This window comes from Myotis yumanensis, unplaced genomic scaffold, assembly GCF_028538775.1.
Source record: "Myotis yumanensis isolate MYYU_CA2020_CCGP unplaced genomic scaffold, mMyoYum1.0.hap1 SCAF_4, whole genome shotgun sequence".
Classification (NCBI taxonomy): domain Eukaryota; kingdom Metazoa; phylum Chordata; class Mammalia; order Chiroptera; family Vespertilionidae; genus Myotis; species Myotis yumanensis.
Genome location: NW_027223755.1, coordinates 39,865,656 through 39,889,289, shown reverse-complemented (window position 1 = coordinate 39,889,289; position 23,634 = coordinate 39,865,656). Strand labels below are relative to the sequence as shown.

The 23,634-nt window shown below is 36.5% G+C and overlaps 2 protein-coding genes across 3 annotated transcripts in view; both read right to left on the bottom strand.

The window, feature by feature from the left end:
• ANKDD1B (ankyrin repeat and death domain containing 1B) overlaps window positions 1-2,045 on the bottom strand; it is a 42,667-nt gene extending 40,622 nt beyond the window's left edge. Inside the window, 2 exon segments of the mRNA XM_070411705.1 lie at window positions 1,122-1,249; window positions 1,363-2,045. Of these exon segments, the coding sequence (XP_070267806.1) occupies window positions 1,122-1,249; window positions 1,363-2,045 (811 nt within the window).
• Window positions 2,046-4,722: 2,677 nt separating this feature from the next.
• POLK (DNA polymerase kappa) overlaps window positions 4,723-23,634 on the bottom strand; it is a 61,736-nt gene continuing 42,824 nt past the window's right edge. For both annotated transcript variants that reach the window (XM_070412201.1, XM_070412202.1), the window contains 9 exons: window positions 20,652-20,891; window positions 18,570-18,694; window positions 17,017-17,183; window positions 16,364-16,396; window positions 14,571-14,667; window positions 11,569-11,740; window positions 8,662-9,603; window positions 8,047-8,089; window positions 4,723-7,868 (listed from right to left, as the gene is read on the bottom strand). In XM_070412201.1, coding sequence (XP_070268302.1) covers window positions 7,784-7,868; window positions 8,047-8,089; window positions 8,662-9,603; window positions 11,569-11,740; window positions 14,571-14,667; window positions 16,364-16,396; window positions 17,017-17,183; window positions 18,570-18,694; window positions 20,652-20,891 — 1,904 coding nt within the window. In that variant the 3' untranslated portion in view covers window positions 4,723-7,783. The remainder of the gene's footprint in view (window positions 7,869-8,046; window positions 8,090-8,661; window positions 9,604-11,568; window positions 11,741-14,570; window positions 14,668-16,363; window positions 16,397-17,016; window positions 17,184-18,569; window positions 18,695-20,651; window positions 20,892-23,634) is intronic.

The window sequence follows — 23,634 nt, the reverse complement described above, 5'->3', positions numbered from 1 at the left end:
TGTTTCCAAGCCTGTGCATTGAGTGTCTGCCCCCTGGTGGTCAGTGCATGTCATAGCTACTGGTCAAACAGTCAAACGGTCAGCCGGCTGCTTAGGCTTTTATATATATAGATTGTTACGTAGGGGAGGAGAGGGCTCACAGGGGACAATCCCAACACTGGAGGATAAAGTCAGAATTGGAAAAATGTGAAATCAACAATAAACCATCCCCAAAAAGAAAGAACCCTAAGAGAGGTTTTGTAGATGTATTGCTGAGTAGCTTCCCTAGCATCTACCAAAGACTCTTTATAATGCCACCAAGTCCAATCAAAGACCAGGGAGTGTCTTCATTCTTTCCATCACCTGATCCCTCTCTCCTTCCACCCCTCCTCTTGTTACCACCCTGTAAGCCAACATCCATGAAGCACCTAGTCTCAGTTCCCTGCTCCCTGCCCTAATCATCTTACCCTTGACCTGCTCATTCTCAAAAACTACTCTACTTCTCACATCTCACTTGGGCTCTGAATCCCACCCCTTCTCATCAATTATTTCACATATCAGTTTCCTAGACATTCCCTCCTTTCTTCTTTGAATCATTTAATCATTCACCTCAAAGTACACAGCGATGCAACCCCCCCAAACTGTCTCTTAACCTCACGTTCCTTTCAACGCGCCTCAGTTTATAATACAAATGGATTCCCAAGCACAGCTGATCAGTTCCCTGCTTTAAAAACTTAAGTACAGAAAACTGACTTACTTAGTCACACAATAAATCAGTGCATGAGTCAGGCTATGATATAACAGCACGTAAAACCCTTATTCGTAAAAGGGCTTAATCATTTCTACAAAAATTCTCTTCCTTATGTGGGAAGAACAGTCCCTTCCACTCACAGTACAGGCCTAACCTGGGAAACGTGAACCGAGCAGGGCTGGGGTGGATGCCGAGGTTGAGCCCACGTGCAGGGAGCGCAGGGCTGAGGCTGGGGTCCGCGGGGCGGGGTTGGGGTTGGGGGGGGCTCCCCAGCCTGCACCGCCCCCCAGCCTGGCCCCCGCCAGCGCCCCCTTCGCCCCCCAGCCCTCCAGCCCCCCAGCACCCCCCCGCCTGGCCCCGCCAGATTGTGCAGACCTGGCCCGGGACTCACGGAGCTCGGGTCCCGCCGCCGCCTCCTCTGGACGCTCCTCCCGCTTCGGGGTCCTCCGGGACGCGCCCCTCACGGCTTCCCGAACCGCCTTCGCGGTGGCGGCCGGGAGAGCAGCAGCCCCTCCCGCGCTGGGTGCGCCCCCCGGGCTGCCTGTCCGCCGGCCTCAGGGCGCGGTGGGAAGGGCAGGCCGGTCCGAGTCCGAGTCCGGGTCGGGTCCGGGTTCTGTGGGCGGCCCGCTGACTGCACAGGTGTGAGGTCCGCCCGAGTCTGAGTCCGAGTCCGGGTTCTGTGGGCGGCCCCGGGCTGCACAGGTGTGAGGTCCGCCCCAGTCCGAGTCCGAGTCCGGGTCGGGTCCGGGTTCTGTGGGCGGCCCGCTGACTGCACAGGTGTGAGGTCCGCCCGAGTCTGAGTCCGAGTCCGGGTTCTGTGGGCGGCCACGGGCTGCACAGGTGTGAGGTCCGCCGGAGTCTGAGTCCGGGTCCGGGTTCTGTGGGCGGCCACGGGCTGCACAGGTGTGAGGTCCGCCCGAGTCTGAGTCCGAGTCCGGGTTCTGTGGGCGGCCACGGGCTGCACAGGTGTGAGGTCCGCCGGAGTCTGAGTCCGGGTCCGGGTTCTGTGGGCGGCCACGGGCTGCACAGGTGTGAGGTCCGCCCCAGTCCGAGTCCGAGTCCGGGTCTGGGTCCGGGTCCGGGCTCTGTGGGCGGCCACGGGCTGCACAGGTGTGAGGTCCGCCGGAGTCTGAGTCCGGGTCCGGGTTCTGTGGGCGGCCACGGGCTGCACAGGGGTGAGGTCGCGCAGGTGTGGCGCGCACGTGCCATGGTTTGGTTTTCCCCGAAGAAAGCATTCTGAGGAAACGCCCGCTCGTTCTCCAGCAATTCTTCGCACGATTTTGATCGGAACCTCAGCACTAACCCATTTCTGCATGGGCTTCCAGGACTTGCTTTGGACTAGAGGGACACTCTCGAGTCCTTCTCGTTAGGTGTAAGCCTTGGTGCCCCGTTTCAATGCGGCTGTACCTTACTGGGCTCCTCGCCTTGGGTATATCACTTCCTTGGTAGTTTATACAATAACGAATTGGTGAGACACAGTCATCTACTTTGGCCACCGTGTGCCTAGCTAAAGTTCTAATAATATGCAAGGAAACTGGAATACTGAAGGACAACCAGGACCTCTGCCCGGAATCCCATGGCGTGTCTAATGGATTGATTACAACCAAACCAAACCACTCACACCTGTGGGACGGCTCCAGCAGGCACACTGCAAGTGTAGCATATCCTAGGAGTGAAAAAAAATTGAGCCTCATAACAAAACTAGATTTGACCCCAGAACTACCCCACCTGTTTTGTATGTGTGCACACAGGTGCGTGGGTGCAGGACCTAAGAGAAGGGAGAGAGCCCTGGCCGGTTTGGCTCAGTGGATAGAGCATCAGCCTGCTCTCCCTTTTGGTTCTAGTCAAAGGCATGTACCTTGGTTGCAGGCTCCTCCCGGGCGGGGCCCTGGTTAGGGCTCCTGGAGAAGGCAACCAATCCATGTGTTTTCTCTCACATCGATGTTTCTCTCTGTCTTTCCCTCTCTCTTCCATTCTCTCTAAAAGTCCATGGAAAAATATCCTTGGGTGAGGATTAACAAAAACAAACAAACAGTAAATAAATAAAGGTGATTAAATGTTTAAAAAGAGAGAGAAGGGAGAGAAACTGATGAAAATTGAAAAATGAGTTGGAAAGCCAGAGATTAGGTAACTGCTAAGGGGTTGATAAAAGGTCTAGAAAGTAGTGGATGTTTTCAAGAGGCCCCACAAAGGTAGGCAGAATTCAATAGTAGACATGAGTTTGGCAGAGGTTGTGTGTGTGTGTGTAATGTATGTATATCTAGGTATATATATGTATGTGTGAGTTTGAAATTATAGTAAATTTAAGAGACTGCAGTTAGAGAGGTTTAACACCATTTGCTTCTGGATTACCTTCTGTCGCCCTGAGCCTTCTGTAGACAGCAACAATGAGATACTAAGATTGTCATAAATTAACTCACATTTGTAAGGGGGGCAAGTTCAATATTATGGTTTGCTTAGTAAATGGAATCATGTTTCCAGTTCTCACCATACCATTTGAGTTTTTCTTGAACTGCTAACCCAATTGTGTATTACAAAGCAAAAGTGATTATTTCTTAATTATACAAGAGAACGTTTTGTGCCCCATTTTGTGTTACTATAGCTTTATAATAAATAATGTTACTATAGCTTTATAATAAATCTTGGTATGTAATAGGACCTGTGCTTCTGCCTTCTTATTCTTGAGCTTTTGCTTTTCCATATAACATTTAGGATCTACTTAACTCCCAAGAAAAAAACGTGAGGGATTTTGTTTTTATTTTCACTGAATTTATAGAAAAATTTGGGGACAAGTTTTATCATCCTTCCTATCATGCAGTTACTTATTTCATTTCCTCAGATGTACTATTGATCTTTCAGTAATATTTTGTAGTTCCCAAGTTCTTGCATATTTCTTGATAGATCCCTGCCATTTAGGTATCTTGTAGATCGTTGTCCTGTAAGAGATTATTTTTATTGTATCTTCTAATTGGTTATTATGGTCTAGGAATGCTATTCATTTTATATATTGATCTTGTAGTCATAACCTTGTTGAACTCTTATTAAATCTAGATTTTTTAAAAAAAATATAGACAAACACACTGACAATAAAGTTTTATTTTTGTTTCCAGTTTTCATTCATATTATTTATTAAATTGGCTAGGACCTCCAAAAAAATAATGAGGGCACCCTTGTGTTATTACTAAGAAATGCTTCTAAAATGTCACCAATGTGATAATTTACCTAGTTTTCAATAGGAATTTTTTTATGGTACAGGTAGAATTACTAACAGACCCTGATTAAGTTTGGGGTAGCAATGGACTCAGCTAAAAACTCCATTTCCCAGTTCCCTATATGGGGAATCCTTATTAGTTGCCCTACAATATGACAGTTTGAGATATGTGGACATTATGTGGGGTTTCCAGGAAAGCTCCTTAAAGAGGGACAAATTTGTTGCCCTTTTGTAATCTTCACTCTCTTGTCCTCCTACCTGGAACTCACATGTAGGGTTGGATGTGGAAAAGCCCATCTTGTGACCTGAAATTGACTGCGTGAGGCCAAGAAAATCGGAGGCTTCAAGTGAAAATTAAAACGGATTTTTTTTAAAAAGCTCTCATTTGGGCCTTTGTAACTCACAGCTGAAGTGAAATTCTGAACTCATACAGAAAGTAGGGTGCTGCAAGTAACAAAACCTAATGTACAGAATTGGCTTAGTGTTTGAGGGAGAACTTTGGGCAGTGGGGACACAAATATCACTGGCTGGTGACTTATTTGATGGTGACAAAGTATTAGGTCAAATTGTCAACTGCTGTCCTTTGGAAGGCAGACCAAATGCTGATTGAGGCTGTAGTATTAGGGGAAGTATTAGAAGAAAAAACTCAAAATGTTGGTATAGGATGGCACTTTCTTGCTGTGTTCATCAAAGTCCTAGAAGAGAGAAATGTACTTTTTTCTCTATTGAAGTTAGTAGCCTGCAGAGATGGAGGAAAAGGCAGATGAGCAAAACAGTTTCTACCATTTTTTTTATTGTGATATAGGTCACATATGAACAAGAGTGCATACAATATATTTGTACAGCTTAAAGAATATTTTTTAATGAACATCCATACAATCACCTCACAAGACAAGGAACAGAACACTGCCAGCATCCCAGAAGCTCCAGGTGCCATTGCCCAATCACATTCGCCTACCTTCACTCAGAGGAAATCATTATTCTAACCATTGGGACAACAACACTCTTGCTTTTTAAAATACTTTGATTTCATATGGATACATCTTTAAAACAATATAGTCTAGCTTTAACTGTTTTGAATTTTATATAAATAGAATCATGCTGATGGCATCCTTATATCACTTGCTTCTTTTGCTCCACATTATCTTTGCGATATCCATCCGCATTCTGATTTTTCACCACTGTGTAGAATTCTATTGTTGGAATATACAATGATAGAATGTAACCATCCCACCACTGCTGAATATTTGGTTTATTTCCAATTCTTGGCTATTACTAGTATAGTACTACTATGAGCATTCTTACTAGTATACATGCTTCCTAGGGAATATGTTCAATAGTTTTCCCAGAGCAATGTATTAACTAGGGTTATGGCAGGATAAAAAAAAAATTGTAATTTGAGACAAGTTTAAGAAAGGGACCATCTCTATAGGTGCGGGCAGGGTATGGGGAAACCATAAAGGGTAGTGCAGCACCCCAGGGCTATGAAGAGCAAGGCTCTGTTGCCACTCCTAGGCTGAAGAGGTGAGGAAAGAAACGGATTATCAGAACCTGGAGAGCGAGCAGAGAATGCAATATGAAGATGGACAACTACAAGAGGTTGTGACCTTAGGTCAAGGAACTTAACAAAAAGGTACATGAAGGACTAAATACGCAACTTCACCTTTCTTCTTCCCTCAAATCTTCTGCAGTGGCTTCCCCATTGCCATGACACCCCGATGGACATAACGCAGGGTACTGAAGGGCAAAGTGTGATCTGGAGGAAAAATAGAAAATAACCAGGAGCCCAGCCAGTGTGGCTCACTGGTTGAGTGTTGACCCATGAACCAAGTGGTCACCGATTCGATTTCTGGTCAGGGCACATGCCCAGGTTGCAGGTTCAATCCCCAGTAGGGAGCATGCAGGAGGCAGCTGACCGATGATTCCCTCATCATTGATGTTTCTATCTCCCTCTCCTTCCTTTCTCTCTAAAAATCAATGAAAATATATTTTAAAAAAAGAAAAAGAAAATAACCAGGAAAGGTGTATATTTAGGAGTGCAGTTGCTGGGTTGTTGAGAAAGGCAAACTGTTTTCCAAAGTGATTGTTTTCAAAGTAAGAGTTCATGTTGCTCCAAATCATGAACAGAACAATGAACCCTTTTTTCATTTTTGTGCATCTGGTAGGGTTGTAATGACACCTCTTTGTGTTTTTACTTTTCATTTCCCTATTACTAAAATGGCTGAGAATATGTGCATGTTTCTTGGCTTTTTATATTTCTTTTTGTCAAGTGCCATTTAAAGTCTTTTATCCAAATTTCTATTAGCTGTCTTTTTTCTTTTCCTGATTCATTGAAGTCATTTATATATTTTGGATTACATACTCTGGATACTAGTTTTTTCTGTTATTGTGCTACAAATATGTTCTCCCAAGTCCTTCCTTATATTCTGACCCTATTAAGTAGATAAGATTATAAGTGCTTATACTTTGTAGCTTTGCTGTATTTTCTAAAAATGCCCCAAAGGAAAATTTAATAGAAAAGAAAATGAGTTGGAGGAATTAGATTAAACAGAAAAGGATGTGAAGAGAATTTTTAGCAAAGAAAATAAAATAAAAGCACTAAGGTGGAAAAAGAGTGGAAAGGAAGGAAACCATTTCTATTGGCTAAAAGATCAACTACATATTTTAAATTTTATTTTGAATTATTATTAAATATGACTAAATAACATTCAATAAATCATCTAAATGAAAATAATTTAGTATTTAATGTTGAAAACACAATAAATATAAACTTGAGGGAAGGTAGAAAACAAATATGGTGCTATCTACAATTGAAAAAAACACAAGAGATATGAGAACAAAAGATTTGTTTCTTTAAAACAGCCACAAAATGACCATCATCTTCATGTTTCAATTAAATACTTATGAATGATAAAAACTCTTACTGATAGCCCTAAATTATCTGGAGAAACTACTTAAGTTAACTACTTACTGTTAAGCTGTCTTTTTTCAGAAATATTTTTAATAAAAACATGACATAAATATAACTAAGATAAATGAGCTATTATAATACACACTCATCTTTTATACATTTTTCTCTAGAAGGTTATATAAAAATAAAGTGAATGTACAATTTATTCTTTATAGATTTGTGTAGAGTACAGACATAATTGCCATTTAAAGTTCTAGATAAGAAAATAATTACTTTATATCTTAGACAAAAAATTTTTAAAGTGGATCAAGTGCTTATTCATAAGAAGGAATTTTAAATTAAAAAATCAAATGAATAGTCATATTTAAGCAAAATTTTTTTAACACAGAAAATAATACTGTGATACTATTATCCTGAAAGGAACAGAACCACTTATGCTAGTTCTGTTAAGCTAATATTCTTCATAGAATGCATGATAAATATTATGAATGCTCATGAGGTATCTGAAGGTATGAGGAGCTAAAATACAAATATACAAAATTGTAGAAGACACTATGATCACATATAGCAGACCAGTGCCAACAAATGGTTAAGTGCTGAAAAGTTGTTATGCTAAAAAGGGTTTCTGTGAACCTCTGAGAGCCCTTACAAATATATGGTTTTATATTTACTATAAAACTTAATAAACACAGAAATCAATTTTTGATCCCATTCCTTAATTTCTCATTTTAAAAATATCTCTAACAGGAAGTGCAATTCTTATGATATCAAAAAGGTATACAGAAGTAAATTAGTATATATTCCAAATTCATGTACAGGAAATATTGGGGAGAAATTGCTGCATTGGCCATTCACTAAATGAATCTGTAAACTTAAAATGAGGAATAGCTCAATGATTATAAAAACAAGTTTCAATTTAAATGTTCAATGTTCACTTAAAAAAGATATCCAGGGTGTGTCTGGGATTGTTTGGTTTTATTTTCTTTGCTGTTGAGGATTTTGTCATCGATCCTGACCTGGAATTAAAAAACAACAACAAATTAAAATGCAGAAAGAGATTAAAAAAAAATAATTTTGCAAATAATTGATTTTTTAAAATTGTACTTTATATAAAAGAAAATGTTAACATCTAAAAATTCAACCTCAAAATATGATTTTTAGGGCTAGCTTTATTAAGACTCAAATTAGCCATACCTTTTGGTTTTTGTTATGGTCTTCTGTACTCTGCCTGAGTTACCTTTAGAGGGAAGAAAAATGAAAAAATTCCATAGTGAATAATAAGAAATAATTAAAGGGTTGCATAAAAATGTAAAAAGTTAGAGCTGACTGATAATAAAATATTCCTTATTATTACACAGTTCATATTTATACATACCAGAAACTAACTTGATAGCATAATTTCTTTATAATTATTTTATTAGTGTTACACTTAATTTTATTTTTGAAAATTGGCCAGAGTCAGAACTACCAAATAACAAGTTAAAGAGGCTTTCTGGCTATGTAAGTTATTGTTAATTTACCGCTGTGCCTTGATAAATGTTCTCTGAAGGATATTTCTTTTTTTGTTATATCACTCAGCTCCCTAAACTTCTGAGTTCATTCTGTGCTAAATCAAGCCCAAATCAAAGTTTCCCCTAAATTTAAAATCTAATGGTTTCAATTCATTCTAACTTATAATAAGGTAACTAACAGGCACCTAAATAAACTGTCACTTTAATATTATGTGTTTAAGGTTTAATAATGATCTCAATTTTAATAAAACATTCCTGGAAAATAAAGTTCTTTAAAATTATATTACTGCAAACTTACCAGTACTTTTGGTGCTTTCTTTGGGCTGATTTACTGGATTAACTTTATCCTCTTCCAGTTCCTGGATAATGCCTTTATTTAAGCAAATATCCACATGCACATTGAACAGGGTAAGATCTGAAGTCTTTTGCTCTAGGTTACAAACAGGACAAATTAGAGCCTGGTCTGTTATCACTTCATATGAACGAGGCTGGACGGTTTCTTGTCTCCTCAGTGACCCGGAATCTTCATTTTGTAATGAAACAGCACAAGAAGAATTCTGATGACAGCGTTCAATATTAAACGATGTGCTTGGAAGACTAGAACGTTCTTCTTTGCTGAGCTTATTACTTAAAGCATCTACACTTTCGGCTTCAGATGAATTACATACAGTCTCTACCAACTCGACACAATCTTCTGAAGTGATTTCTGTATTCTTCTGATGGGTTTCAGAATCCTGCTTCTCACAGAGTGAAAAAGAACGATGTACATTTTCTTTCTTAACTTCTGTAGAGGGAGCATGCGAACATGAGAACATTTCACTCACCGAAGGTCCACCGAGACATGCATCTCCATGTTGATTAAAGGTTTCCAGACTGATGCTTCCTTGCTCCCTAACGTAAACAGGACAGGTAAGTATCTGATTGTTACTTGAACTCTCTGATGTTTCTAAATTCTCACTCATCTTTAAAACTTGGAATGGTTGTGATGTCTGTACACCTTGTCCATTCACAGTTTCACATTTAAATGTGTCTTGGTGACTCCATTTCCTTTCCAATCGTTTTTTATCAAAGAAACTCTTCTTATGAGACATTTCTACAGGTTTTAAAAACTGATCTTTGTCAGTTTTCTCTATACACCCAGTGGCTGACAGGGTTTGGTTTCCAGCCTGTAAGAAACCAACAATACTCCGTTGTTGGTGTTTCTTATCTTCTTCATTGGGAAAACTAGAGAGCCGCACACCTAAATTAAACCAAGCACAATTAGTCAATTTCAAATTTAAAAAGCCAATTCACTCATAATTCATAAAAACATTTTGCAAGTACTGTTATGACATATTTACAAAAGGCTGTTCCGAGATAAATAATAAGCAACACTGTATATTTTCTGAATTAAAGGATGTTTTTCCGAAGCTGGCATTTTGAGTTGAAATATATACTTTCCTTTATAAAACTGGGTATTACTAATTAGTAGGTATCTATTTGAGTTAGATGATTATATGGGTCTTTCAATTAACATCTTAACATATGATACCATTTAATAAATACCGAGTAACTAGTTGGAGTCAACTACATAGATACTTTAGCTCCTTTTTTTCAATAGGTTTTAGTTTTTAGAGCAATTTTAGCTTGACAGCAAAACTGAGCAACAAGTACAGAGTTCCTATGTGTATATATGTGGGGGTAGTACTCATATACACATATATCAACAACCCCCACCAGAATGGTACATATGTTACAACCAGTGAACCTATACTGACACAACATTATCAGTCAAAGTCCATAGTTTATATTGGATTCATTTTGGGTGTTACACATTCTATAGGTTTTGACAAATGTATAATGATATGGATCTACCTTCATACCTTCATAGCATCATATAGCATAGTTTCACTGCCCTAAAAATCTTCTGTGTTCTGCCTGTTCATTCCTCCTTTCCCACCAACCCTTGATAACTACCGATATTTTTAGTGTCTACATATCTTTTCCAGAATGTTATATGGTTGGAATAATACAGTATATAGGCTTTTCAGATTGGCTTCTTTTAGTTAAAAACATACACTTAAGATTCCTCCATGTCTTTCATGGTTTGATAGCTCATTTCTTTTTGTTTCTTATTTTGTTAATCCTTATCTGAGGATATTTTTTCCATTGCTTTTTAGAGAGAGAGGGAGGGAGGGAGGGAGGGAGAGAGAGAGAGAAAGAGAGAGAAAGAGAGGAACATCGATGTGAGAGAGACACATCAATTGGTTGCCACCTGAACAGTGCCCAACTGGGGTGGGATGAACCTGAAACCCAGGTTCATGCCCTTGACTGAAAATCGAACCCGAGACCCTTTGGTGCGTGGGTCTAACCCAATGCTCTAATCACTTAGCAACACCGGCCAGGGAAATAGCTCGGTTTTTTTTATGGCTAAATATATTCTATTGTAGGGATGTACCACAGACTCCGTTGACCTACTACTAAAGGACATTTTGGTTGCTTCCAAGTTTTAGCAATTATGAATAAAGCTGCTATTAACATCTATTCTTAGTTCTTTTTAGTTAATATACTTTATTCAATTGAACTCGGCAGCTGCTGTCTTTCATATATGAAAATATGGTTAATGACCCACTCTTAGTAGTATACTAAGTTGGCATTTGGGGTGCTTATCCATAAATATTCTCTTACCCAAGTCACTTTAGAATCATGGTTTCTTTGTTGTTTTTGTTTAATTTTTTTTCTACCATGTGGTGGCTAAATAGTGCTTTAGTCCCTCATCTGTAATTCTGAAATCCAAAAAGCCCAGATAAATTGCAAGCAACATATGGTTGCTTATAATAAACTCTTTAGAGTTTTTACGACTCAGTGTGAATATTTTTTGTTTTGCTACAAAAATATTAATGTGTTTGAACATGAAGTGTTTCCTCATATCTCAAAGGAGTATTACAAAATATACTCAGTATGTTTTCTAAAATCTGAAAAGCCTAGCCCCAAGGATTTCAATATTTGTAAGGAGAAGGACAACTTTTATTGGTTCTTACTGGAATTAAATTAATTATCATAGCTTCATATGCATCAGGTTCCAAGCATTAAAAAAAATGGCAGCAGCATAAGTACAAATTTGTAAACAGTTTTAAGAAATAAATTGGAGGTGAGAATATTTCCAAAGTTGATTCTTTAAGAAAGTCTAGTTATTTAAGGAAAAGCAAGAAAAGAAAAGTCATACCCATAAGTCTTAATCTCAAGGGATGTGGAAAATCAGCATTAATTTCTGTTCTTAGCAATTCTTTGGCAATAGCAAATATTTCTTCTGCAGTAGACACAACAGATGAAACTGTAGATGCACGAGTTTTTACTTCAAAATTCACATTCTTCAGCTTAATAGTAACAGTTCTACCCTATAATAAGCAGAATACATTACATATGGCTTGCTAACTTCTAGAAAAAAAAGTTATTTTACAGGTTAGAAAAACTCATAAAGCTCTCATATGTACATATAATATGAAAGTATAATCAATTATTTCTAAAACATAGTAATAAAATTGTCATAAAGAATAACAAATCCAAAAGTAATTAAAAAATCCCATTTTAACCAATAATTATTACTTTCCTCTCCAAATGAATTTTTATAAGAGACTTTTATATAAAGGGCAAAGTTAAGTAATCATTTTTCTTTTTCACCAAGCTCTTTTAGAGGTCATTTCAGTATCTAAAAAGGAAGGAAAAAAGTCTTTATAATAGAGCCTCAGCGAAAAGGTCTGTGGATAGCTCATACTTATTGTGTGCCTAGTATACAACAGATACTATGCTAAATAATTTACATGTTAGAACTCCCTTTAAAATTAATGTTAAATGGGTACAGAGTTTGGGATAATGAAAGAGTTCTGGAGATAGACAGTGCTGATGGCTATGCAGTATGAATGTTCTTAGTGCCACTGAAATGTACACTTAAAAATGGTCAAAACAGTAAATTTTATGTTACATGTATTTTACTACCTCCTGGAGATAGTGAGAGTAGATTAGATTTATTGACTCACTTCCAAAGAATAGTGAATAGAAAGGGAAAAATAGTAACTTCACAATGGAGAACTACCATAACCAAGGGATGAAGGTTAGCATCTCCCATGACATCATGTAGCTATCAAATACAGTAGCTCCCCCTTATCTGTGGGTAAATGTTCCAACACGCCTAGTGGATGCCGGAAACTGCAGGTAGCACTGAACCCTATCTATATATACTATGTTTTTTCCTATATATACATACTCATGATAAAGTTTCATTTATAAATTAGGCACAGTAAGAGATTAACAACTAATAATAAAATAGGACAATTATTAAAATACACTGTAATAAAAGTTATGTGAATGTGATCTCTTTCTCTCTCTCTTATAAACAATCTGCTAACTAAGACTCCTATTAAGTGATTACCAGCGGGTAGCATATACAGTGTGGACATGCTGGACAAAGGGATCATTCACATCCTGGGCAGGTTGGAGCAGGACAGCATGAGATTTCATTACACTACTAAGAACGATGTACAATGTAAAACTTAAGATTTGATTAATTTCAAGAATTTTCCATTCAATGTTTTCAGTTTGTGGATAACTGAAACTGTGGAAAGCAAAATCTCAGCTAAGGGGGGGACTACTGTACCTCACAGGATGTGATGAGGACATTTTGCCTCTGTGGTATTCTTTCTATAACTCATAACCATGGTCTAATCTAAAGAAAACTACCTGACAAACGCAAGTTGGGAGATATTCCGCAGGGTATCTGGCCTCTATTTCTCAAGACAATCAAGGTCATGTAAAACAAGGAAACACTGAGAAACTACCACAGACTAGAGAAGACTGAGAAGACATGACAACTAAATGCAATGTGGTTCCCTGGACTGAATCCTGAAACAGGAAGAGAACATTAATGGAAAAATAAATTCTGCAGTTTAGTTAACAGCAATGTGCTAATGTCAGTTTCTTAGTTTTGAAAAATACACTCTGGCAATACAAGCAGTAAATAATGAGGAAAACTGGGTATACTGGAACTCTTTATAGTATTTTGGCAATTTTTCTGTAAATCTAAAAATGATTCTAAAATTAAAAGTTTATTTAATGGCCCTGGCTGGGTGGCTCAGTTGGTTGGAGCATCATCTCATACACCAAAAGGTGGTGGGTTCAATTCCTGGTCAGTGCACATATCTGGCTTGCAGGTTTGATCCCTGGTTGGGGTGTATGGGAGGCAACTGATCAATGTTTCTCTCCCACACTGATGTTTTCTCTCTCTCTCTCTCTCTCTCTCTCTCTCTCTCTCTCTCTCTCAAGTCAATAAAAACATATCCTCAGGTGAGGATTAAAAAGAAAATTATTTAAACATTGAAAAAAATCAATTCTTTTTACAATCAAAGTATGACAGAGAAAAATGATAAGAAAATATTCATCAATTAATTATCCTATGCTTTGTGATAATGCCTTAATACTTAAACATTTTTATTGAATTTACTGTGGTAACATTGGTTAATGAAATTATAGGTTTCGGTGTACAATTCTATAATACATCATCTGTATATTGTATTGTATACTCACCACTCGAAGTCAAGTCTCCTTCCCGCACCATTTATCCCTTCCTTACCCTTTTCTACCTCCCACCACCTCCTCTTTCCCTCTGGTAATCACCATTACATTTTGTAATAACTCTGAATAACTGGTTTGAGAGTATTGGAAAAACAGTAAATACAGATTGTTTTGAGTGAAGATTATAAAGCACAAAGTTCAAAGCCTTCCAGATTTTGTTCTCAATGTGTTAAACAACCTGCATTAGAGCCTTGAAACAAAATGCTTACTCTAGAAAGTCACTGTCTACAAAAGAAAAACATTAAAGATGACTGAAAAGGCATTTATAATGTTAATACAGTTCTGGGAAAATCCTTCCCTCTTTGCTTTATTCTCTAATATTAATATAACTCTGATTTTGAACTTATTCAAATGTATTCCTGAGACAGTATGAACTCCTCAGGAGTTATACTAGAACCACTCTACCCTATAAGTTGCTTCTTCACAGAATGACCTTATCACAGGCTTCAACTAAGGGTCAGAATTAAATTTCTTTGCTGGTGATGAGAATACTCTTATCTGACATTTCCCATTTTGTATTCAAAGTCTAATTCTTGTATTAAAGTGCATTTTATTATTAGAAAAACTTAAAACTAAGAACACTACACTAAAATAAAGTACCTTAAGTCCTTCTTTCTGCAGATCTTGAGCAAGTTCACTGCAAAGTTCTTGGCACAACTTGTACTGTTCTTCTGCTTTACTTATCTCACTGAATGTCCTAGAAAGACAAGAATGATTTTGGTACACAAAGTAAAATATAATTCAGGATAATTTAGTTATATTTCCTGCAGTACAGAATAAAGTTTTCAGATGAATTAAGATATAATTAAGTGAAAAGCATTTAAGATCTACTTAATAATTGAAGATCATTTAGATAGTTAAGCTGATTAGCAAAGGTGTACTTTTTATTTTTAATCTTCACCCAAGGATATGTTTTTCTTGATTTGAGGGAGGGAGAGAAAGAGGGAGAAGGGGTGGGGGAGGGACATGGATCAGTTTTATCGGTTGCCTCCTATATATGCCCCGACCAGGGATGGAACCCACAACTTAGGTATGTGCCCTGACCAAGAATCAAATCCACAACCTTTTGGTGTATGGGAGAACGCTCCAACCAACTGAGCCACCAGCTGGGGCAGTAAAAGTGTACTTTTATACTTTTGCTCTATAATTTTTAAAAATATATTTTTATTGATTTCAGAGAGGAAGGGAGAGAGAAATGGAAACATCAATGATGAGAGAGAATCACTGATTGGCTGCCTTATGCATGCCCCCTATTGGGGATCAAGCCGGCAACCTGGGCCTGTGCCCATGACCAGAATCAAACCCAGGACCCTTCAGTCTGCAGGCCGCTCTATCCACTGTGCCAAACCAGATAGGGCTCTCTATAATTTTTTAAAAGCTGATTAAAACCACCAACGGATAGTGACAGTTCATTAAACAGGACAATACTATCTCATTCTTGGATGCCTGTTTCCCCTCTTTTCCTTTAATTGCTTATATGTAAATCTAAGCCTCAAAGCAATTTTTTTCAGTCATTAATATAACTAGTATTAATATAACTCTGTACTAGGTTGGTGGTTCTTAAATGTCTCAGTTGAACTTTGGTGCTTTGAGGAGAAAATTGGGGGACTTTTCAAACAACGACATATTCCCCAAAACAATAAGGTTTTCATCAAGATTTCATTTGACTTCTGAACAATACTGTAAACCAATGAAACAGATAATCTCTAAGCTCTCTTTCATCAATATCTTATTATTTGATGCCTTTGCTCATTCACCAATATTTGAAGAGTTTTAGGAAGAATTTCCATTGTTACGTCTTAAATTTACCAAATAACCTCTCAGTATAATTTTTCTTATAAAGTCTAGAAATTAAGATTTGGAATCCTGCCCTAACCGGTTTGGCTCAGTGGATAGAGCGTCGGCCTGCGGACTGAAGGGTCCTGGGTTCGATTCTGGTCAAGGGCATGTACCTTGGTTGCGGGCACATCCCCAGTGGGGAGTGTGCAGGAGGCAGTTGATCGATGTTTCTCTCTCATCGATGTTTCTGACTCTCTATCCCTCTCCCTCTCTGTAAAAAATCAATAAAATGTATTTTTTTAAAAAAGATTTGGAATCCTAAAATGCTTGGTTTTCACTGAATAGGAAAAAAAAAACAACATTAAAAAAATAACTTCAGGGATGGGGGGGGGGGGCAGAAAAAATAAATAACTGCAGTGTACTTTTTTTCCATTGAGAGAATAGCAAGTGAAGATAATACGGCAGTATACTGGGACATTTACTTCAGGAGTGTGACATGCTGAAAATTGTTCTGAGGTTTGAAAATAGATTTTTAAATTTCAGTGATACTTTCCTAAAAATTAAAAGTTAGTTTAAAATAGCATAAATTATGAACAATAATATCAAAATATTACCTCTCAACACTCATGCTTTTCCTCTCTCCATCCCTTGAATGAAGAAGAAAAAGTTTTTATTTGCTTTCTCAAAGACTGAGTTCCTTTAAGTCAAACAAGAGTATTTAATGTATCAAATTTATACATCATGAAAAAAAGTGAGTTTTTAAAATCTAAAAATAAAACTATCACCCAAATAATGTAGACAGATAAGATGTTAATATGATTACACATGGCATAGACCACCAGTGTTCTAGTATTCTTATGTTCTAAACAAAGCACAAGGCAGAAAAGAAAGTACCTATCATTCTCTTGTACATCTATCCAATTGCTGTAGCCAACAGCCTAGAAGTGATTCTTTATTCGTCTTTTCCTTTTCTCCCACATCCAGTCGTTGGACTTTAATTTTAAAAATATATTCTAAATTGAACCAGCCTAAAATAATTTTAAAACATGTTATCCTTATAGGCTCCACTTCAATGATTAAAACTGTTATCCCACAGACATAGACAATAGTTATGGTAATGGCCAGGGGGCAGGGAAGGGCAGGGGCTGGGTGGATGTTGACAAAGGGGGAGAAAATGGGGACATCTGTAATAGTGTCAACAATAAAAATAAAGTTAAAAAAAAAAGGAAAGAAAAAGAGAAAGCAGAATGAATATACTTATAGATACCTTGTCAGGTGTGTTGAACCTAGACCCATGGAAATATGAAGGAAATAACGCCAAGATGTTTCAGAAAAAAGAAGAGAAAGTAATGCCCTCTGTTGGTAGAGTTCAGTGCAAGTAATAATTCCTAGGGCCTTTAACATTTTCTCTGTAACTTTTCCTATTCCAGAAACCTAGAAGAGAATCAATATTTATTATTAATACATTTTTAAGTTAAAGCAAGAACTGATATTATAATCTCATTATAACTTTTATAATCAATAAAAAACATGAATAATATAACTATCTTCATAAGAAAACTGCTTTAATTTCTTTTTGGCCACATTTCCTAAATTAGTGTTCCATGGAAAACTTAAATTAAAATTCCATGAAAATTTTAAAAGCATTAAAATAAAGAGTTCTGCCCTGGTGGATTTGGCTCAGTGGCTAGAGCATCCAACTGAAGGGCTGCAGGTTCAATTCCGGTCAAAGGCACGCACGTACCTTGGTTGCAGATTTGCCCCCCAGCCCTGGCCAGGGCGCATGCGGGAGGCAACCAATCGATGTGTCTCTCTCACATCCATATTTGTCTCTCTCTGTCACTCCCCCTCCCTTTACTTTCTGAAAATCAATGTGAAAATATCCTTGGGTGAAGATTAACAAAAATAAATAAATAAAATAAAATAATTTAAAAAAATAAGGAGTTCTGTAGTCAGACAAATTTGGGGAATGGTGGAATAAACAAATTTGAGTTGAATTTTTCACTACAACACTTACGAATCTTTAATATACTAGTATCTTTGTGACTCATAAGGGTGGTAGATTTTATGGTTATTTGACCCTAGAGCCTTTTTTTATAGAATACCTACTCATACCTTAAAAACCAGATTGTAAAATACTGCTTTATAGCTACACTTTATATACTAAGCTATTCAGTAATCATTATACATTATATATTTTGATATAGCCTTTCTTCTGAGCATTGAGAAATGCTTTATTTAAATTCACTCATATACATTATGTTGTGAGAAAAGCAAGTCCTAGCACATCAAAAAGAATATGCAATTATTGTTTACGAAGCATACATTTGCAGAAAAATCTAGAAACTTTAAAAATAAAATGTAGTCTCCTTTCTATAATTCCTAAGGGGTCATTTTACCATTTTTTAAAGATGGTAAAGTGTTTTAATTTGTGTTTTTTTTTTGTCAAAACAATTAAAATTCTAAATCTTTTTCAAGTATCATACTTATTAATCAGGGAGCAACCTGTACTTTAGAACTAAGATTGTATATGAGTTACAGCTGAAAGGACTCTTACCAGTATCCCTTTTATTTTTATTTTCCTTGGCAAGGGTACACTGAAAAGTCTGTCATCTATTACTTTCTTAAAACTTTCCAGCAAATAAGATCCTAAACCTCAATTTAAGGGTTTAATAGAAAGATTTCTTCAAATCCAAATTCAATCATCCAGTACAGTTCTTGTTACCTACTGTTTTAAAACTTTCAGCTAACAATTACTATCCTACTAAATAGTATCTCTTCAGAACTCAGAGTATGATAAATTTTATATAAAAATCTCACCTTTCTAATGGGTAAGTCCTTGATGAAGTCCATCACAGCTTGTCTTTTGGGGAGAATTTGGTATTGTCCATTTGGTTTATTCTTATCACTGCATACTTTTGCTAACATTGTGTTTGGGGCAATGCCTTAAAAGAAGAACACTCTGATGACTCAAAGAAGTTGATATGTATGATTTTAAAATATGTGATGACAATATAGAAAAATAATAATGTTAAGTGCAAAAAATCTGAAATGATGTGAAATGCTATTTTAAACATAATAGTGGGTAAAAAATGGTGAAGGGATTAAGCAAACACCAAACCAAACCAAACCAAAACACTCATTGTCAGAGGCAACAGTAGAGGTAGGTAGAAGAGAGTAAAGGGGAGATAAATGGTGACGGAAAGAGACTTGACTGAGTGATGAACACACAATACAACATACAGATGATGCGCTATAGAACTGTACACTTGAAACCTATATAATTTATTAACCAATGTCAGCCCAATAAATTCAATAAATAAAAAATGCATATCTGTTTGAAAGAGAATACCCAGATATAAGCAAAACATCATAATTATATGCCTTGTTAAGTACATAAATAAATATATACATAATAAAAATAACAGTAATTATCTATCTCCCAGGGCTTCCTATGGTTTTTTTAAAAAAAGGATTGTGTTAGTTATTTTCACAGCAGAAATGAGGGCTATTTATTTATCTTTTAAACTTTTTTTTAATTGATTTCGGAGAGGAAGGGCGAGGGATAGAGAGATAGAAACATCAATGATTAGAGAGAATCATTGATCGGCTGCCTCTTGCACACCCTCTACTGGGGATCAAGCCCACAACTCAGGCATGTGCCCTTAACCAGAATCGAACCTGGGACCCTTCAATCTGCAGGCCAACGCTCTATCCACTGAGCCAAACCAGCGAGGGTGAAATGAGGGCTATTTAAATCTCCATGGTATTTTAAAGTCTAAGAGTAGTTTCTGAGTTTAACAAATATTGTTAATTTACTTACTGGTAGAAACACAGGGCTATCTTATATTAATGATCCAGAATATAAGTTAGGATGTATGTTTATTCTTTAAAAAGGCCTTTTGTATACATTATCCACATTAAAAAAAAATCAAAGATTCTGGGTTGTAGTATATTTAGAACAATAGTGAAATGTGTGCATTCTTTTTGTGTTACAGAGCAAATTCCTTTTTTTTTTTTTTTTAATTTCAGAGAGGAAGGGAGAGAGATAGGAACATCAATGATGAGAGAGAATCACTGATCAGCTGCCTTCTGCACGCCCCCTTCTGGGAATCAAGCCTGAAACCCGAGCATGTGCCCTTGACAGAAATCGAACCTGGGACCTTCAGCCCACAGGCCAAACTGGCTAGGGCTAAATTACTACTTTTAAGAAAGATGTTTTATAATATAGAGGAGTCTAAATGACTAAGATAAATTGAAATAGGAATATTCTAATATAAAATCATTAAATAGTTCATTTCATTGTTTATATACATCTTCCTAAATTTTATTATTTATTCTCATGTTTTGGCATAGAAAGAAAAGACAAACCTCATCATAAGATGGTTTTTATAAAATAATTTACGGCACTTATGACAAATATCAGTCTCTATGCTAAGTGGTGTTACCCTATGTGCTACTGACCTATGTAAAGCTCTTTTTCCCTTCACTGGATGGTTCTAGATTGTTATGTTATGAGTTGGTGATTCTTCTGTCCACTACCTTGTGATCATCTGGGGTCTCTCCTGCACTGTAATCTTGGAAGAACTGCAGTCTTCTAAGGGAAAACTAAAAAAGTACTATGTCCAAAAATAATTAAAATATATTTTGAACTTAAAAACGGGAAAGCTACATGAGATTTATAATAGTTTTTTCTTTGGGCTCAAAGGCTTTTTGGCTTAATTCAAACTTATCTATAGGTTCTAGGCATTCTAAATAGGTTAGGTTGTTAGAAAATGAATCAAAAAATGGATAAGTAAAATGTTACTCTATACTTTATAATGAGAAACTACTAATATTACATTTGAATTAGCCAGTCTGAAAATTAAAACTATTGTAGCCATCAATATCCTGTTTAAGTACCTGCACTGGCTGTCAGTGTTGTTTTTTGCTCAATTCTGAAGCGAATTTCCTTTACCACTTCCTCGGCTGATGTTCCAAAAACAACTGAGTTTTGAAGTATTTGAGGATTATTTTGTTCTTCAACATTCACTTGGGAAGTATTTCCTGGGGGCTGCAAATCAGGCGGACTATCTTCAAAAAGTAATGGAGAGATGGATCGCTCATGCTCACTCAGTTTATTAACTTCCTTTCGTGGTTTATCTAAATTATAAATAGAAACAGTAATTCATCTTCATTTTAAGAAGCATATACTTCATAAATCAGGTTTGGTTATACTCTTTCTTAATACAAAATAAATCTAGTTTAGTTTTGTTTCTAAGAACCAAGATCAGAAATGTCATCATTTATATTTTACAACAGTTTTAAAAAGAAAACAATGATTCTAAGGTTTTCTTAAAAGAAATATATTTCCCATTTCCATAGTATACATTTTAAAAGAAAATACCTTAAGTAAAACTCATTGATTTTTATACCTAAGTTAATTGAAACCCAGAATTAGGTTTAGATTCATTCTACTTTTTTCTTAAAAAATTAAAGTTTTTGTTGTTGTTGTTTATTCATCTCTAAAGGGAAAAAGAAATTTCTTAAATTAGGATTTAGTAATCAGGGCAAAAGACATTAAGCAATCTAGAATAAATTTCTGAAAAATAAGTTTTGTTTTTAGAGGAAAAATAAACTTAAATTTTCTTCATTCATGAAAGAAACATTTCCAATGTTGACAGAATTTGAATTTTCTTCAAATGATGATTTTAATTTTGACATGCCTGTTTATAAAGTATCATTTTTACTAAAGGCATATTTGAAATAAATAGAAACTACTTCTGGTGTTTTACTTTTTATTTGTAGTCTATATATCTGCATATGTATATCCATGAAAATATTCAAATTCTTAATGTTTGATCAGATTAACCACTGTCCCAGGTTAAGGGAAAGAAGCCTTTATTATCATCAACTAGAGGCCCAATACACGAAATTCGTGCAAGGGGGTGGGTCCTCGCAGCCCTGGCTGCCTCGTGGTCCTGCCCCCCCAGCCCACTGGTCGTTCTGGAAGGTCGTTCCAGAAGGTCATTCCACCATCCGGTCTAATTAGCATATTAGCTCTTTATTATATAGGATAGGCTGTAAACTAATATTATTAAAAAGCAGAGTAAAAATATTCTGGTTATTACCTCATTTAATTTGCATTTTTTAAAGTGGAATGCAAAATATACTTATATCTATACTAGTACTAAAAATGTCCTCATGAACAAATCCATGAAAGACTTTACTTTCTAGGCTTAATGGAGGAGAAATGCAGTTTAAATATACTTATAATAACTAAGATTAACAACAGAGCTTTCAAATCCCATTTCACAATTTTATAAGATATGTTTTCCAAATTAAGGTAAATGCTGAAGCAAAAATTAAATTTCTATTTTCAAGACACATGAATGCATATTGCTTTAAAAATAAACTTGGCCTTTTAGGAAGATTTCTTAAGAAAATATAAATAATATGACAACACCTGATTCATTTCAAATTTTAAAGTCTAATATATGAATTAAGTTACAGACAGATGTTTTCCAAATCTGAATTCCCAGGCCATCCACAAAATAAGCCTTATTTTCAAACTTACATTAGCTGTTATTTGTGTGCTTCTGTTCCTTTCATTTCCCATGTTCTGGTTTTAAATTGCAAAGCAATTCAGAGGGGAGTAAGACTGTGGCACAGTTGCAATGGCATTTACCTAGACTCTCTTTTCCCCATCTGGATGGGCAGAAGTCCAGGTAAAGAGAGCAGAAAAACTTCAGCTCAAGTAAGGTAGCTGCCACGTTCACAAGCCCCTTCTGCAGAATTCCTTATGCCACGCTTACCTTCCTCATGGCTCTACCACCCTGCCCCGAGGGGAGTCACTCTGATAGAACACTACAGTAGGAAGTAACGCGTGCTGCCGTCAGGTTCACTGTCAGAGCTGCTGCTGAATAGCACAGTTACCCTTTAAGTCTGTCTACCTCTCTGTGAGGCCTGGATGAGCAACTAAATGCTGAAGCAGTTTCTTATTTGCTTTCTGAAAGAAAGATCTGTATAATCCCCATAACTGAGGTGATGAGAGTATAAAACTAAGGTTTAATCTGAAACATTAGGATTAAAGCACCTATTGGGATGGCAAGTGCTAAAAATGTACAGTATTTCAGTTTCACATATTCCTTGGCACTCACTATTTGGACTTATAAGGCAGAATAAACATAAAATCATAATGATTATTTCATTTGTATATACACATAGTAGTTAGCAATACTTTTTCAAAGACCACATCTTTTAGGAAAGGGGCAGATAGCAAAAAACTGTCTTGGACTTTAGAGGAAGATATATCAATCACCTGCATGGCTCCAACTCACTGTTGACAGCTCCCATGGCATAATGTAAAATCAGATATGCCTGAAAAGTCCAGCCCACAGGGATTTATACATGACCAAAACAAACTGAACTATTTAAATTGCTTAAGAGTAAGAAACTCATGAAGAGGAAAGTACATAAGTATGTTAAAAACAATAGATATTAAAAATTTACATTCTCATTGTGAATTTGGACACGTAATAATAAATAAAAAGAACATCAGTAGAGAATAAAAACATTTACCTTAGTCCCAATGTAACTTTTTAAAAACATATATGAAAGTAATTGTTATAGGAGGGGATGCTTTGACATAACCATTTAATGCCCCCCACACCCTTCTTTTGTGAAAAGTAAGGAACTAACAAAGTGAGATTGGAAGCAAAGTAGCATCAGGCTTTTTGTGCCACTTCCCCAAACAATAAAGTTAAGCTAAAGAAAAAAAAGTTTTTCTCCAAGCCTCTGTATCCAGAAATTATGCTTGTTTACTATTTAATGTTTTTATTAGAGACTTACCCCTTAGAGCTATAAAGAAGGTAATGAAGTTGTGATTTGATGTCCACATTAAACT